Source organism: Arvicanthis niloticus, chromosome 4, assembly GCF_011762505.2.
Source record: "Arvicanthis niloticus isolate mArvNil1 chromosome 4, mArvNil1.pat.X, whole genome shotgun sequence".
Lineage (NCBI taxonomy): Eukaryota > Metazoa > Chordata > Mammalia > Rodentia > Muridae > Arvicanthis > Arvicanthis niloticus.
The window spans coordinates 86724362-86742639 of NC_047661.1; the positions used below are offsets into that span (position 1 = coordinate 86724362).

Genomic DNA, 18278 nt, shown 5'->3' on the forward strand with positions numbered 1-18278 from the left:
TACCCACACTATGTCCAAAACAGCAGGCCTGAAGCAGTCCATTTGCTGTGGATCCCCGGGCAATCTGAATGACATTCATTTCATGCTGCTCAGAAGGACAATGACCCTTCTGCTCTTCCATACCTAACCCAAAAAGCTACCTGGGCAGATGACTGTGAAACCTAGAAACCTCTCTGTCTGGTCTGGCCTGCCTGGGCTTTGGAACTCACCACTGATAAGTAGAAGGACTATAGTCAGATGCAAACACTAAATGATAGGTTCAAGGCATCACAGATAATTAATGATAGTATTCAGGCCCAAGCTCCCCAAGCCCCCACTGTTTCCACAGTGTCCAATCACTTGGGCGCCTAGGCAAAACAGTGTCTATGGGATATGTACTTCCAGATACCAGCAAAAATAAAAGGAACCAGGAGAAGAGGTAACTCTACCACTGTAGAGGCCTCTCCTCTCAGACTGATGTCAGATCAGGCCTCAAAGAGTATGTTGGAGGAGGGCAGGGGCGGATGGGGGTAGGTCTGCCCTCACGGCTTCACCTTCCCAGGGCCAAGAGCCACTATGATGGATATCATATCAGGACTTGAGGGTGCAGCTCAGAGCCAAGGACTCACCCGGACTGCTAGACAAAAGGGATCCTGCCCTCGAAGGGAAGCAGCTTTCCTCTCTTCCAACTGCTTGTGATACCAGGCTCGGTGTAAATGGGGTGGGGGGTGTTCCTGGGATCCGAGGGGTTAACCCGCACGGGGCCGCACGTGACGTGGATGGTTCCAGCATTAAGTCAGAGGCGCGGCCCCCTCTCCTGCCCCCCACCCCCCGCGGCGCGCGCCGCTCCCGGGGGCGCCGCGCCCCCGAGCCCAGGTCCCTCCTCCTTGGCAGGCGCTTACAGGCCGCGCGGGTTAGCGGGAGCCCCGGAGCTCCGGCGGCCTGTGAGCCGGAGCCGGCATGGACCCCGAGCGCTGCGCGCCTTTCGCCGTGGGACCGGCAGCCGGTCCTTATGCGGCCGCGGGCGACGAGGCTCCGGGCCCCCAGGGGACTCCCGATGCTGCACCTCACCTGCATCCCCCGCCACCCCGCGGTCCCCGACTGAGTCGCTTCCCGGCCTGCGGGTCCCTGGAACCCTACCTCCCAGAGCCCGCCAAGCCGCCCGCCAAGTACCTGCAGGATCTCGGGCCCGGCCCGGTGCTCAACGGCGGCCACTTCTACGAGGGCTCCGCGGAAGGTAACGCGCAGGGGGCGAGGGGGGAACCCCATGTCGTTCCCTCCCCCGGCCCTTCCTGATCTCCCCTACTCTCTTTCCCGCTTTCTTGCTTCTCAACCTTGGGTACGTCTCTCATTTTCCACGATTCCTAGATCGCTGCTGGCTTGGGCAGGCAAGGCCAGGGCATCGGGGACGGCAGAATTGCCCCGTGTCGCCGGCCGGCAGAGGCTATGGGAGGCGGGAGGTCAAATGAGGGTGGAGTAGCGACGATCTTGGGCCCATTCCGGCCCCCAAAGCGATTGAACCTGAGAGGAGAAATATTGCTCATCCGGAGCCAAGCCTCTGCTGCCACCGACCCAGAAGAGGGGACTGGGTCGAGGGCCCGGGAGCCTAACTGGGCCCCAAAGCTGGGAGAGAAGAGCTCTGCTTTTGTGCATGGCGCCCGCTGAGGGCGTAGAGGCAGAGCCTCGACTTAGTGGCCAAGCTGGACTCAGCGAAGGAAAGGCTACGACCTGGACTTACCCAGCTCTCCTCCTCGGGCCCAGCCTCTGCAGGAAAAGGTTTTCTGCTGTCCCTAGACGCTCCGCAGAGTGGCGGCGGCTGCTCCCCCTCAGTACCGGCACTGTCTTCAAGATCAAATAATTATGTTCTTGCTTCTCAGATTAACTTGGCCTCCCCGTCGCCACAGGGATGGCTGCCTTTCTTGCAGTTGGCATCTCGGCACCGAATCATCACGGCTGAGCCGTCGGAAGCGGCCCTGAACAGTCTTAAATTTCAGGGCGCATACCGGGGACGGTGCTAAGGCCGGCCGGACCTTACCTTATCTGAGAATACGCCTGAATGGCAGGGCCTGCCAAGATTGGTTTGCCGCCTACTTTATTCGCTGACCCACGAGTGGCTCAGCACCCACGCCCACCCCTTGTAGCCTAGACCCAAAACTAGATCCCGGGAGATCCTCCAATGCGGTAATCGCCTGCTCCTCGCGGGCCTCCTCATAGAGGCTGGGCTGAGAGCAGCTCCCGGCTTCGTCCGGTCCGGGTGATGAGAGTGTGCTGGGGAGGCCCGGGAGGTGTGTTGGGGTCATCGGAGGAAATGAGCAAGTCCGCGGAGCTTCGCGTCTAATGCCGTTTGAAAAAGGCTCTCCTGATAAAAACCACAGTTGGAACTTAATGAGAAGCAGTTGGCCTGGTTCCTCTGATCCCTGCCAGACGGCGGCAGCCACGCAGCGCCCAGAGCACCGCCAGGGACAGGTACCCCTCTGGGTCGGTATCGCACCCCGCAGCACCCCACCACAGTCCAGTGTCCCTGCCGCTGCGCAGGCTCTTGCACCTACTGTTCGGGTTCTTGGACAGCCGTGAGTCTGGTCGCACTACGAAAAGCAGTGGGGTTGAATGGGCGGGCAGTGAGTCTTGTCACAACGAGGCGAAAGAAAGTCAAACGATGCAGTCAAAAAGGGAGAGAGAGAAATTGAACAAAACAACGGACTACAGTCTGAAGAACAAAGATAACAGGTGAAGTCTGTCGGTGAAATGGGGAGAGAAACGAAAGGAGGGGAATAAATGGACGAACCAAAAGAGCAAACAGCAGATCGAACGATGCGGGTAAATGAGGAAGAAAAAGACGAGAGAGAGAGAGAGAGAGAGAGAGAGAGAGAGAGAGAGAGAGAGAGAGAGAGAGAGAGAGAGAGAGAGAGAATATGGAAGAAGGCATTTCCTAAAAGGATAAAGTACACCAAAATATGAACAAGTAGGATATGAAAATTAACGATTCAGGCAGTGTAGGGACAAACGCAAAGAAGGCGCAGCCGACCGAGCTCCAGCCTGAGCTGGGATCCTGGCCACCGCTCCCTCTAGATGCATCGGCTGGAGCTTCTCTTTACTGGTCTTGGTTGCGCGAGGGATTCTTCTTAGTAAAGGTAACCCCCATACACACACCCACATCCCCATGTCCCTGCCTTTAAAATGTCGGTCTCCCGAACGTTGGCTAGTCTGTGCTGAGACCCGGTTTTTGCACGGGGGCCTGGTGCACATCGCACATCCCTTCTCTCGTCCCGCGGCGCCCGCATCCCGCTGCCATTGGCCTTGGCGTCCTGTCCTTCTCCTTAAGAGGGCCTTGTTTCGTCCTTTCCAGTCACCTATGCACTCTCCGCAGTGGCTGTGTGTGCAGGAATTGTTCATCCTAGCTCCTCCAGGGCTGCCAATTTGTCTCTACGCTGTCTGAACGAAAGGCTCCCGCAGGAGTACTACCCACCTGCTTCAGTGGAGATCCATAGCCCTAAGACCCGGCCGACAACCACCAAAGAATTTAAGTTCTTGGCTAAGAACCTCTAAGGAGAATACCACCGCCTTGCTGGCGTCTCTGCGCTTGGCGCTTATTAAGGACCTAAGGTCTTCCACTAACGCAGCGGTCAGAGCTGAGGAAGCCTGGGCTTCAGAGACTACTGTGACTCATTTAGCGACCCCAGCATGGCGACAAAAAACAGCACACCTTAGAGCAAGACTGCCGTGACAGCTGAAAGCCAGTTGACTAATTCTGCGGGAACACTGGATGCCACAGATCTGAGTCTGAAGCAGCCAGGAGAGGAGCTGCTCACTGACCAAGCTTACGATGGATTGAGACAGCATGTGATAGGGTTGTGGAGAGATTCTCCCCATCCCGGATGCACAGGTTTGAAAGAAAAGTCGGGAGGTAAAGAATTTGCCCCCTGTTGGCACATTAGAGGTCCCAGCCCTAGCACCTGGATTTCACTCCTGCAGAGAGCTATTGCATTCCTGTGGTTGTACAGGCTCGCAGTGACCAACAACCAACTTTAGTACTCTCTGGACCACCCCCAGAGTGGTGTAGTAAGGACAATAGTTCAAACTTCCAATGGGCCCTCCTTAACAGAACAACCTTCTCTCTGGCAAGCTTAAACTTAGCCTGCTGGCCTCGGTTCTTCCCACCCCCCACCCCCTCTCCTGTTTGTCTCTGCTCTCCCTGGGCCTTACTACTCAGGAGGCTACTTGGGGGCCTCTGAAAAGTGAAGAGTCCTCCAACTAGACCAGGGAGGTTTTAAGGAAACTAACAATGAGGAAAGCAGTTCTCCGTCCCTTGGAGAGGACTGTAGATGGGACAGACATGAGAGAGAAGCAGAGGCCAGCAGGCTTAGCCTCTTTTGGAGGGGGATAGCTAGCTGCTCTGTTGTGTTTTGATCTCTTGACTTTATCAGCTTATGGGCTCAAGGTTAGGAAAAGCAAGTGCCTGGGACCTAGAATGGAGTATTCCTTCTGAGCTGTATCCTGTGGGAACAGACATGAAGGTTAAGGAAGCAGAAAACAAGGGTCTGGACCATGGGGAGCTCTGTGTCCTGGGGTTAGTACCCTTAAGCCCCTGCCCTGAGTTCCCCTCACCCATCTCTGCCAGAAGTCCATCTTCATCTCCCTGAAAATCCAGAACACCAAGGGCTTGATATCTCTAGGGTGAACCATTCCAGGCCCTCTGCTCTGTCTGACAATTTTCTCTTGTTTGTTTGACATCATCCATCTCTCTGTCCTACCAAACAGGACTGACTCTGAAACCAAACTGTGATGATGGAGAACAGAATGTAAGGGTTGCAGGAAGATTCCTCCCTGCATTGCCTGTGGGTCATGAAGAAGACTGTTGCTACAGGCTGGGGTAGCCAGAGGCCAGGCCTTGCCAGATTCTCCCAGGTCTTCAGTACACACTTGGGAAGCTTATTTCAGTCTGGGTGGCCCAGAGAGGTCACTGACCACTTTCTAGTTGAAAAAGACTACCAACCTGCCCTCCAGACAGGGACTCATCTGACTCTGTATAACACACACACACACACACACACACACAGCTGTGATCAGGACATTAAGTCCCCAAGAGGAAATTGCTTCTTTGGTGCCAGCTAGCTAGGCCTCCTGGGGGCCAGGCCCCCGTTGGAGATGGGCCTGGGGCCAAAGAAGGGGCCCTCTGAGTCAGCAGGGCATCATTGTGGCTTGGTAGCTTCCATCCCTGCTAAGGACTATTAAGGAGGAGCTTTATGGGGACACTGCTGAGAGTCCTTTCCAGAGGGGAAAGGTGGGGGATGAGCATGGTGACCTATTTTTCACCATGTAAGGTGGGTCCTATGGGGTTCCTGAGTGACAGCATATCAGAATGAGGCTGCTGAGGACTGTTCCCAGCCTGCTCTGGAACCCTCCCTGACTGCTAATGGAGGTGAAGAAGCAGTCAGAAACTGCTGAGGTGGGAGGGCAGACAACGCTGAGGATGAGGGGGAAAGGGAGTTGTGGTACTGGTCTCTCATCAACTCCTCCAAAGCCCAGCCTATCTGGCTTCCACCTTTTATGCTGGAGCATAAAAGTTCTAGCTCAGACGGCCCAACTTCAGGATGCGTGAGGACAGGTGGAATCATCACTGTCCTGGCTTGCTCTTCCACCTCAGAGTTGGGAAAATTAACATTGATGTGAGACTTGGGCTTCAGAGACCGAGGCACAGGGAAAGCAGCCAGAGGTGGTATGTGCATCTCTGTCTGGATCTGGTAGCAGAGGCATGAGCCTGAGGGCCTGGGAACCAAGTCCAGCTCAGCCAGAACAAGAGAGCACTCTGGAAGGAGTGGGAGATGTCAACCACGCCATCCTTAACCCCTGCCCCCACTCTTGGCCCTGCCAGGGTGGCAGTCCCTGCTGTGGCGCCAATCCTGGCACCTCCATACCCTGTGGGATACACCACCACAGAGCACTTCCCCGAAATGAACCTCTCCTCTGGCCCCGTCACATCTTCCCAGACCACAGAGCACATGGTTCCCTAGGGCCCCCTCCCCAGCTGGAGGCTCAGCAGTCAGGCCTCTGAATGCCAGGCTCCTGGGGAGGGTGACTGCCAGGAGGAAGGGAAGGGGAAGGAGGAGGCGGAGACTGAAGCTTCAATACTCTTTCCCTCCCTCTATCCCACCCACAAAACCCTCTGTTAGGTTTCCATCCTCCTTTCTGTTTCCATTGCAGCTGAGGAGAAGGCCTCCAAAGCTGCCAGCTTCCCCCAGCTGCCCGTGGATTGCCGAGGCGGTCCTAGAGACGGACCCTCTAATGTGCAAGGTTCCCCGGGCCCCTGCCTGGCCAGCTTGAGTGTCCCTCTTTCCCCGGGACTCCCTGACTCCATGGAGTTGGCCAAGAGCAAGAGCAAGAAGCGCCGGAACCGCACAACCTTCAGCACGTTCCAACTGGAAGAACTGGAGAAAGTCTTCCAGAAAACCCACTACCCTGATGTGTATGCTCGGGAGCAGCTGGCTTTACGAACGGACCTGACTGAGGCCAGGGTACAGGTGAGGGCATGGTGGGTACCAGACTCTCTGGCTACCACAGACACTCGGGCCATGGTCCAAATCACGGAAGAGCTAGGAGAGGTGGACACTAGTGTCCCACAAAGCTGCCTTGCCCAGGCCCTGCTGGCACCTGGCCTTTGGGAGCCCAGCCTTCAGGCTCAGCTCTGCTGTGGCCACAGACTTTTCTGTATTCCTAACAAAATATGTCACTGGGTCAAGGCTTAGGCACAGGCTTGCAGGTAATAGCCTCTTGGAGTCCAAATATCTGTATAGGAGGCCTCTACTATTTACTAGCTAGCCAGGTGATCTGGTACATGTCACTCAATGGATTTCTGTTGCCTACATTTGGAAAGGGGGGTACCAGTAGCAAGACAGAGAATTCTTGAGGGTCACCCGTTGAGCAGCATTTTGGAAGAAGTGATTGCTTAACATACTACTTCGAAGGTGGTTGGCCGGAACAGCAGGGTCGATGAAGAGCATGTGAGCCTCCACGTGAGCCAACAAGTAGCTCCTAGTTAAGAGAACTTGACCAGGAACCCTTCCCTACTCCAACAGGTCCTTCTGTACAGAAAGCAACCCTTAGGCTCTTTGCCTAAGGTCATCACTTCATGTGATGGGGAACCGGGCCATTGGGGAAGGAGAAAAAAGGGGTAGGCGGATGCTCAGAGAGAAAGAAAGCTATGGCCAACCATGTTAGAAGCAATGGAGTGCATGAGGGTGAGAAGCAAGACTGGGGGGCGGGGGAAGAGAAAGACTGAACATTGGTGGCCTTGATTTGATCATGGTTTAGTCAGAACAGACTCTCCAGTGGCAGAAAAGAAGGCACTGGAAGGGGTGTTTGGGGTTCTAGAGAAAGGTGAGGTGGCTGCCTTGGCAGAGGAACCTGCTGCTCCTACCCTGAGGGAAGAGAAGGGGTGAGTCTCCTGTTAACCGCTCCCTGATGGGCCCCTTCTAGAGACTCTTGAGAAGATGCAAGGGTGGAGGCCAGCTCTAGCAGGCTATGGGGTCCCACAGACCATTCTACAGAAGCCAGAACCATCGATCAAAGCAGACCTAACAGCCAGATCCAAAACAGGACCAGAGGAGCTTTGGCTGTTTCTTCTCCTCTGCTGTGTCCTGCTTTCCTGTTCTATCTCGGTGGCAGCTAAAACGGTCCCCGTGACTGTCCATCACAATTCTCCAAGCTATGGGAACAACCCCAGACTTTATAAGCCAAGGGAGTTCAAAATAGGGAGTCTCAGGAATGTTTTGTTGGAGCAGTGTCTGAATTGCTCTTCCCTGTGGAAATGCAGTATGAGTGTGTATTTGGGGGGTTCACACTTTTCTCACTCCTCTCCTAAGCCCTCCCCCTCTTCTCCTAGGCTCTCCCTCTCCTTTCCTAGCCCCCCATCCTCTCCTAGTTCCTCCCCATCTTTCCCCTTTTCTTTTTATTTTAATTTGGAAATGGGGTCTAATTCTGTCTAGAACCCAGGCTGTTCCAGGATTCATTTGACACCCAGGCTGACCTCAAACTAAAGATTCTCCTACCTCAGCCCCCTGGGGGCTGACATGAACACTTTATTATGCATGGGCCACCAGGCCCAGCTCTGAGGCCTTTTTGCTCCTGGAAGAATAAAGGAGTAGTCTCGGGATTCCCAAACCCAGTCCAGAAGCCTCCCCAACTGCCAAGGCCCTAGAGAGTAGGGAGGTTTTTCTCTGACAGGAGCGTGATGCTCACCATAAACTCCACCCCATGAAGAGGACTAATTAAGACCACACATGGGACAATGGAGAGGGCAACTCCCAAGACCAGGAAGAGAGCCACAGTGGAGAAGCTCCAGGGGAAATGGGTGGTGACAGGAAAGTAACTCCCAATAAAGGCTTGTCTGCTTGAGGAATGGGAAGAGGGGAGGCAATTTCTTGACCTTGGCCAAACCTGCCCTGGTATCACAACAACCCAGAAGCATGGAGAATGGAGACTGTACAGCCTCTTCTTAGTTACTTCTCAAGTTACTGACCTAGGTGAGTAGAGGTCACCATGGAGCAAGGAATAGATGAGGACTGAGGTGTCCTCATCCCAGACAGGGTAGGAGAGTCTCACGCACATATAAGCACATGCACAGCTTCTTCTATAGAATAGATGAGGACTGAGGTGTCCTCATCCCAGACAGGGTAAGAGAGTCTCACGCACATATAAGCACATGCACAGCTTCTTCTACTTTTTATTTCTAGCTGGATCCCTAGAAAACAGCTGTTGGTTTGTGTGTGGTTGGCATGGTTGGTTTGGGCTTTGGTTTTGGATTTTGGCAGGGTTACATGTATCTTAGGCTGGCTTCAAACTCAATATCTGGCTGAAGCTGGCCTTGCCCCTAATCCTCTAGCCTCCACTTGCCAAGTTCTGGGATTACAAACATGTACCATTATACTCACTTTGGCTTGGTTTTGATAATCCCAATATCTGACACACAATTTTTTTTAATGAAAGAAATAAAGCCATATATACCAATACAAATAAGTGAAATTGGATTGGGTAGGCCAAATTCATCACATATACACTCAGATGTGTATAAAATACATCACACACACACACACACACACACACACACACACCTGCCAAGAACTCATAAATGATTGAGAAGGAGGCTCTCAGGAGATCATGGGCACAGAACAGAGTGCACTGAGAAATGGACATTGTAGAGGTCCAGTGGAAGAACCTAGCCTGGATGTTGAAGAGGTGAGTAGCCCAGGAAATGGAAGCTTACTCACAGGTGACCCAGCAGATATCTTAAAAGAGGCATGGGTGGGAGTTTGAGGGTCACCTAGGAAGAACCAAGTGCTGTTGCCTGGCTGGATATGAGTCTATGATGAGGGTGGGGCCAGATCTAAGCAGCCTTGCTATGAGTTCCAGGTGTTCCAGGGAGCCGCTGAAGGGTTAAACAGGACCTCAGCCTAAATAGGATGCTACAAGGCAGATCAACCAGAGAAGCCAAGAGGACAAGCCTTACCCACACGCGGGCACACCTAAGAGGTGTCCTGGGCCCCCGAGGCCCACAGGCCCCCTTCCCCTACAACACTGTGAAAAGATCTATCCAGGTTGGAGATGAAGAGAGTGGCTCAGCCTAGCGAATGGTTGCTGGGGGCTCTGGGAGCCAGTAATACTGCTCTGGAATTGGGCCTTTCCCAGGCTCCCTTGGCCCTGGGAACAGTGTGGATTTCTAAGCTCTTGCCACTTGGGATTCTGCGTCTTGGCTATAGATACCAAGAAATGGCTCAGTGATTACCCTCACCTATTAGGCCTCAGGCCTCAGGGCTGCTCCTGTACCCCTTAACCCTTCCCAATGGTCCCCAGGTCTGGTTCCAGAACCGAAGAGCCAAGTGGCGGAAGCGTGAGCGTTATGGGAAGATGCAGGAGGGGCGGAACCCCTTCACTACTGCCTATGACATCTCTGTGCTGCCCAGAACTGACAGCCATCCTCAGGTGAGACCTTTAGTCCCACCCTTCATCAGGTGTGTCCCTGGAGTTGCCAGTGAGAACATGGAGGAGAGAAGGCTGTCCTTATGTTATGTGGGCAAATCACTTCTTCCTCCACAGAACAGGGCTGTTGCCTACTCTGATACATACAGAACATAGAAAAATCAAAGAAGAAAGTATAGTTCTGAGAGGCCACGGCTGGGATGCCCTGGAGGCCAGAGTGGGTGGTATGGGGGATGAGTCTGAACCAAGCGGAGATTTCTAGAAAGCTTTTGAGGCTTCAAGAACGAGGGAGCCACCAGGGTAAGGCAAACAGCTTCTGGGCAAGTAGCTCATCCCCTTCTTCCCCTTCTCTCTGCAGCTACAGAACTCCCTGTGGCCCAGCCCAGGATCTGGGAGCCCAGGGGGACCCTGCCTCATGTCTCCAGAGGGCATCCCCTCTCCATGCATGTCCCCATACTCCCACTCCCATGGAAACGTGGCTGGCTTCATGGGAGTGCCAGCCTCCCCGGCAGCCCACCCTGGCATCTATTCCATCCATGGCTTTCCTCCTGCCCTGGGAGGGCACAGCTTTGAGCCTTCTCCGGATGGCGACTACAAGTCCCCAAGCCTCGTCTCGCTCAGGATGAAGCCCAAAGAGCCCCCCAGCCTGCTGAACTGGACCACGTGATGGGTTACATGGGCACAGACTGAGCTGTCCACTTCTCTTCCTGCTCTGGCCTGCTCCTAGCCCATCTCTACCTGAATACCACCAGCAAACCCTTTTACCTCTATAACTTGGGTGGTTCCAGAGGCTTGGGAGAGGAGCTGGGACCCTCCACCTCCTGCAGGGAACAGGCTACAGGGTCTTATTTCTTAAAATAGGTAGGGCTGCCTAGGAGAAAGGGACTTCAAAACAGGCAGGACTCATCCCCTCATTTAAATTGGGCTGGAGAAAAGGTGACAGATGCCCCTGATTTCCAAAGACTGTTTCTAAGTCCAGGGAGCCCAGGAATGGGATGGGGGGATGATGAAGACTCAAGAGAGAAGAGCTCTCTATGGTTCTTAGGGCTGGCCTCACTTTTTGCCTTCTTAGGGTGGTATGCTCAGCTCCTGGAACTGACAGGATCCCAGAAGGTGAAGGTCAGCTCAATAATAGATGGGGGTGGGGGGTGTTTCCTCTGTTCCAAGCATCCCTCACTTCTGTCCTGTGCCCAGTTTACTGAGATACTATAAAGTCATTTTCTCCAAGTAGGGAGAAGAAATTCCACCAAACATTAAATATTTGGATTTGCTTTCATAGGACCAGGGATGTGTCATGAAGACCATATTGGACATCAATCAAAATAAAAAAAAAAAATTTTTTTTCAGTCTCTGAGCCCCTGAGACCCAGACCCTGATTTTTGTAAAGATTCTTTTGTTGTAGTGCGCTACCCAGCATAGTAATAAACACAGTGGTGGTTTTTATTCTAGGTTGTCTATCCCCAGGGTGTGGTCCTCGGTTACTTTAGAGCCGAGTTGTATATAGGATCTAGGTTGGGCCAAGCTGTCTTGTGGGGACAATAAGAATCCAGGAGCCTATGATAATAAAAGGTGTAGAGTCAGTGCAGAAGCCTCACGGCCAAGGTATGCTGCCTGCCTGGCTCTGTCACCTGCATAAGCTCCTTGGCTTTGGCAGGTCCTGAGAGCCTCTCGTGTGGGGCTTATTTAGCAGAGAAATTTGGGGGTGGGGAATGAGAGTAAGTAAGTTTAGAAAAGCTTGTGGTTGAACTGACCACGGAGAGAATGGAGGGACAGGGATCATATGGAGGTTTTGAGTGCCTGTGGGCTGGGACCCCAAGTGCTGGGGGTGGGGCAGCTGTCTTCTCCCAGATGCCCCAGAGAGCATGTCTAAGCTGTGGGGCAGAGACGAAAGCCAGAACCCTTTCTTGTGGTTTTAGAGTATTACCCATTCTCTCCCTCATCCCCACTTTCTGCCTTATCTCTGGAGCCTGGAAGGCAGGAAAAAAGCAGGCCTGGCCCTCCCACCCTCCCAGTAAACACAACCACATTGCTCAGAAGAATTCCACTCAGCTCAGCCCAGCCATTCCCCCCACCCCATGCCTCATCTTTCAGGCACAGAGAAACCTAAGCAGGCAAAGACACAAAGTTTCCAAGCAGGGACTAAGTCCTCTATCAGATTTCCTAGCCAAGACAATTACTGTGAGGGCCACACATCCCCACAGAAGCTAGTATTGTCTTTCTTTCTTCTCTTTCCAAACTGGTGAAGAGAAAGCTGATGGCAACTTTTGCCTTCTCTATCCTGACACTGGTAGAAAGAGAGTACCATCTAGAACTACCATTGATAAGTCACCTAGACGTTTACCCACTGGTCTATAAGGGGATCCGGACTCAAGACTCTATCTCTAATTCCAGGGTACACAGCAGTTCACTAGAAATGTCTTCAGCCATGGAATGGGCAGTGACATTTTAGCCCCTCTGTCCTACAAAAGCCAGAGAGCTACTCTGGCTTTCTCTGGTAGTAGTTGGTTTTCATGGTGACAGAATACACAACAGAGGCAACTTAAGGAAGGAAGAATGTGTTCTGGCTCATGGTAGCTTTTAAAGGCACTGTTCACCATGCTGGAGGAAGCATGGCATCCAGAATGTGAGGCAGCTGGTCACATTGGGTTCACAGTCAGGAAGACAGACACATTCTGCCGCTCAGCTTGCTTTCCTTATTTTCAGTCTGGGACTCCAGCTTGTGGAATGGTACTGGCCACAGATGCAGAAAGATGTTGATTTATTCTAGAAACGTGTTAAAGTCTTACTCTGAGCTGGGTGAACATTGTGCTATGCTAGAGACAGCAATGGTCAAGAAACACACAATTTCTTATCTCCTAGTTTAGAAAGATAGAAAGATAGGATAGACTCTGTAAAGCACAAGCAAAGGGGTCTGAAATAAGGATGGGACCAGACAGAAGACAATAACATTGAGTCCAAGATCAAGTCAGCAAGAGTGGTAGATTCCACAAAGGCCATGGGCATCAGCCAAAAAGGGACGGTGGCGAGGGCACAAGGAGGCCGGACGCTGGCTACTGGCTCCCATCCAGGTGCATCTGCCCACAGCTCATATTTTTCTGTCCCATGACAACTAAATGAAGAGAAAGCTAACTTTACAACTGCCCACTTCACACATAATGAATACGAATGGGCACCCCGGAGCCTGTCTCATGGGATTATCTGTGAGCTGACAGATCCTCCCACTGACTAGGTCACCCCAGCCAGCCTGTCCCCTGGCTGGGGCACAGACAGCCCCTCACCTGCTTCCCATTAGCCATGTTCCCCTCCTCCATGCCTTTAAGACACAGCCCCCTGGGTCTCCTGATACCCTGCCTCCAAGTTCACTCTAGAGGTTATCCGGGACCCACCCAACCCCACCCCACCCCCAGCTAGATCCTGTAGTTTACCAAGGTCAGGCTGGGGTTCTGCTCACTCCTGGGCAGGGAAACTAAAGTGGCTCCACCTGGAATCCCAACTTCAGGAGAGTCGTTGCACACAGTGTGTCTTTGTTGAGGCCCTTCTGGGTCCCATGAGAGTCACCCACAGATTCAAGCCTTATTCCAGTTGTGGTGATGTACACCAGCGAGGGATGTTGAAGAGACAGAGGTACGAAGGTCTTAGATTCTGTATTTAAATCTCAGTAAATCTCAGTTGTGGCACACACATTGACTCCACAGAAGAATTTCAGGGCCCTGGCCACAGTGACCCATTAGTCCGGCTTCTACCTCAGTCAGTGGTAGAGACTGTTCCCCATTAGAGGCATTTAGTCCTTCTTCCCCCACCTTCCTCAGACAGCAACACATCAACCTGAATTATAACCCAATGTACAGACTCTCTGCAGCCCCAGGCAGGAGCAGAGCCCAGAGGAAGCAGGACTGAGCAGACATTTCCCTGACCCAGCAGAGGAAGCATATACCTCACCCTCACCCCAGCTTCCTTGTTTCCCTTCCCAGTCCATGACTGGAGGCTCCCCAGCCCAGTCTTCTGTCCAGGAGGAAGGCACAGACTGGGACTCTGAGGCCCATGGTGGGCCCTGTGGATGGAGGTGGTAGGCTGCCATACCCCCTTCACCTGGACCTTCAAACCACCTAGCACAGCACCTGACCTGGAGCAGAGGATGGCAGGAGGTTCTGCCCTTAGAGGATTTTTGTTTTAGGAGACACAGGAAGTGTATGCAAATTCACAGGTCAGAATTAAAAGGGTATCAGCCATGCTAATGAGTTATAGTTGTCCCTCAGCCAGGTATGAGACTTGAATACCCATTACCTTACTCAGCCTCTGCAACAGGGCTATCGTTGAGGCAGATGTTACAGACAAGCCAGCTGAAGCTTGGTGCGACATTAACTCCAAGATACTCAGAGAGTAAAGGTAAAAGCTTAAATCCTTGTCAGGGCTAACTGGGTGTGGTACCACAAGGTTTTCATGCAGCACTTGAGAGGCATAGTCAAGCTATAATGTTAGCTCCAGGCCACCAGGACTACACAGTGAGACCATCTACATGGTGAGACCCTGTCTCAGAAAGTGGAAAAAAAAAAAAAAAAAGAGTCAAGGTTGCCTGACTCCCAAGGGAGTGAACTCCTTTTTAGAGAAGCAGCCTAAGGCTGTCTGTGCCAAGTGTCAAATGATGATAGCAGCTTCTGTGGGGCTAACGAGCTTATTACACAACAGGCAGGAAAACAGCCTCCCAAGAGACAAGCTCAACATGTACATTGAGGAAGCTAACACAGGAGTCCTGAGACCAGGAAAGGTATAAACTGAGGCTCAAAGCTGGACCAAATGGCACATACCTGGAATCCTAGTTATTTGGAAGGCTGAAGCAGGAGGATTACAGTTCAAGGTCCTGCTGGGTTACAAGTCAGTTCAAGGCCAGTCTGGGTAGACTTACTGAGACCTTGACTCAAAATAAAAAGTAAGAGAGTGCTGGGGATGTGTCCCATCGACAGAGAGCTCGCCTAGTGTGTATAAAGCCCTGGATTCAACCACTAATGTGTCAAACAAAACAAAACAAAACCAAAACACAAAAAACACAGCCGTGATCTAAGTTCCTTTGAGGGTACACTCAGGGTTAGCAAATAGCTAAGACAAGGCTAAGCCTGGGTGGCCCAGTTAGGGCCTAAAGCAAGGGACATTTGCCATGAATCTTCTGCACTAGGGACCATGTCAGAGCCAATACCAAGCAAGGATGGCCTACAAATGAACAACTGAGCAGTGGCCCTGAGTGCCCAGGCATGGCAATGATTAGGAGGATGGGGCGGGGAGGACATGTTTACTATGGAGACTGTGTTTGAATCCTGGCTCTATCCCTTATTTCTGTATGCCCTCAGGCAAGTTCTTTACCCTTTCTGTGCCAGTCTGCACATCTGCAAAATGGGAACTGCAGGGGCATTTAGATTTCATGGTACATTTACGCCTTCTCTTGTTGCTATGGCAACATGCCTGGCAAAAGCAACTTAAAGAAGGGCTTGTTTGGCTCCTAGTTTCAGGGGATACAGCCATCATGGAGGAGGCATGGTGAATGGAGTGTGGGGTGGCTGGTCACACTGTGTTCACAGAAAACAGATGAACGCCAGTGCTCAGTACACTTTCTCACTTCTTTTTTAGGGTTCATAAACTTTATTGATTAAATAATAAAGAGCAAAGAAAACGTTAACCATCACTCAAGGGGCGTCATGTAGACGGGAAAACCACCCTTGGAAAAGCTCACTTTTTCCTTTATTCAGCCTATGCAGTGGGGCCACCCACATTTAGGGTAAGCCTTCCTTCCTCCGTTAAACCTCTCTGGAAATGTCCCCACAGACACACACACACTGAGGTGTCTTTTTTAGGTGATTTCTAAATCCAGTTAAGTTGACAGTGAAGAGGAACCGTCACACAGGGCTATTATGACAGATGTTCTGTTAACTGCTAACCAATATGTAGAGAATTCGACTAAGAGACACCTAATAGCACATCCGCCCCATGAATGTTTTGAGATGATACAAAACAAGCCTTGGGGTAATGTAGGTGGGTGTAGAAGTACCTCAGGGAGGCGAAAAGCAGGAAGCACTATGGGGTTGCTGGGCTTTAGGGAAGTGCCGAGACACCTCTCTGGGGGTGGGATGTGGGAGGATCTCTCATAGGATGTGGGAGGCTGAAGCTGGAGTTCCCTGACTCCTGGGTGTCCAGTCACTGCTGGGGTGCGGCACAGAGGAGGTGGTAAGAGTTAGGAGCCCACAGGCTAAGGACTACAATGATCCAGGGTCGGGGGAATGGGGAACTCTGGCCAGGGAAATGGGGAAGCCAACTCTGGCTTTGCTCATTGCTTAGCTCAAGTCTTTAGCTTAGTGATGGCCGTCTGGGAGCTCAGAGAGGCCTTCTACAAGAGACTTAGGTAGTAGCTTGGTAGTCGAAGGCTTTCGCCATGCTCCCCACTGTGGTTCTTGATGAAAGATAAGGTCCATGTTTATCCATACTGTTTATTGACTGTTCAGCCTGGAAATGATGCATACCAACTCCTCAGGGCAGACCATAGATTAAATACCTTTTGCAGGAAGGAATGTCTGGGAAACCCTCAGGGCCTCTAGATACCTCATTAGCATGGAGAACTCTGTTTTGGGCTACTTGACCTATGACGTCACAGCCCAAAACTCATGGTCATGTTTCATATGTGGGATGTGTTCTGGGCCAGGAATCTAGCAGGGAGCAGGGAGACGCCTACTGTCTCAGGTGGTACCTGGGTGCTGGGGTCTTGGGCCCACTCAACCTTACTAAGTTTTCTGGCATGGTCCACTGTCCCACAGGGTAATTTATCCCTTGGCACATTAAGAAGCACTGGACCCTTCTGTGTAACACAACCGTTTTCAGAGTGTCTTCATGTTCATCTCATTACCCAGATGAAATAGCCAGAAATTGGGTGTCTCCAAGATGTTTACACACAAGGACCTGGGTTCTAAAGGCAACATGACAGTAACATGCTACAGTCGGAGAAGCTGCTTTGCTCTCTTCCTTGGGGCCAGTACCTGAATCTAAAGATGAAGGGATGCATCTGCCCTGATTCACTGGCGTTGTGGGTTTTGTTTTGTTTTTCTTCTGCAAGGAAGAAGAGAGTCTGGGGATGTCTGCAAAGAGGAGCAGCAAATGTCTTTGAAGCGGAGGTCAAAGCACTAGGCTAAGCAAGTTCAGAGAGCTAGATGCATGTTGGATTAAGAATGTGGAACCCACCTTCCTCAGATAGAAATCTTAGCATCTATACTTCCTTCCTGTTAGTTCCAGCATGCAGCAGCAGATCCACCATGCAAACAGGAGTGGTGAGACTCCACTGTCCTATGCAGGCTACTTTGGGGAAAAGAGCCAGTCAGGGACTTCCAGCCCATAAGACTATGTGACTTTCATGTTCCGACCCTTCTACCTGGCTATTATTAACCATGCTGCCACATTAAAGCACATTCCGGGGCTCAGCAGGTTGAGGACCCAGCAGGCACTGTATCTAAATATCAACAAAACAGACTTGCCCTGGAACATTTCCTTTATCAGTCAAGGCTCTCCCCTTAGTGATTTAAGACCTTGTACATGTTGCCTACAGGGAGCTTCTAGGAATTATGAAAAAGAACAGTCCTATCACTAAAATCGGGAGGAGGTTAAGCCTGAAGAAAAAGAGGCCAAGGCTGCTATCTGAGCCAAGCGAGGTTCTAGGACTTAAAAGGACCATTTCCCTCATTTCTCCCTTAGCCACGGGAGACACCTGCACTCTCCATCACTCACCATGAAACCGATTCCTTATAGCTCTGAACACACAACTCTCCTCTTTGTCCCAAACACCTCTGTCCCAATGAAGTTCCAACCAAATGACTTCACTTAAACTTAGCACTAACTGGCTTGACTGAAGACAGCCAAGGAATGTCATCCTGAGAAACGCGAAGTTTCTACTGAAACCACAGCAAGCCCACTAGTCAGGAACACTGATCCTCACCAAACTCAGAACCCTAAAGCAATCCCAGACTGACATGGGCAGACAACCGAAGTACCAACTCCTCCTTCCCTCTACAATATGTAGGAAAGACAGGAAGGCAGGCAGGCAAGAGCTTAACTGGGTAGGTAGTCTATCATGCTGGAGGGAAGAGATACTTTAGAGAACTGATAACTTTCAGGCCATATTTCTAAGAGAGAATCTCACATAGCCTAGGCTGAACTTAAACTAGGTAGCCAAGCTGACCTAGAACTTCTGATTCGCCTGCTTCCACCTCAATAGCGGTGAGATTACAAGTATGTGTACTGCTATGCCTGGCTTATGTGGTGCTGCAGATGGAACCCAGGGCTCCTTACCTGCCAAG

The 18278-nt window shown here is 51.8% G+C and overlaps 1 protein-coding gene across 2 annotated transcripts; it reads left to right on the forward strand.

Moving 5' to 3' along the window:
* The first annotated feature begins 907 nt into the window (after positions 1-907).
* Positions 908-11394, forward strand: Alx3 (ALX homeobox 3). 2 transcript variants are annotated; one of them, XM_034500648.2, is made up of 4 exons: positions 908-1216; positions 6181-6508; positions 9826-9954; positions 10310-11394. In XM_034500648.2, the coding sequence occupies exons 1-4, from the start codon at positions 940-942 to the stop codon at positions 10575-10577; spliced, it is 1002 nt and encodes a 333-aa protein (XP_034356539.1). In that variant the 5' UTR covers positions 908-939; the 3' UTR covers positions 10578-11394. The 2 variants fall into 2 exon arrangements, with proteins under 2 accessions (XP_034356539.1, XP_034356537.1); XM_034500646.2 differs by having other exon boundaries at positions 913-1216; positions 6181-6497.
* The last annotated feature ends 6884 nt before the right edge of the window (positions 11395-18278 follow it).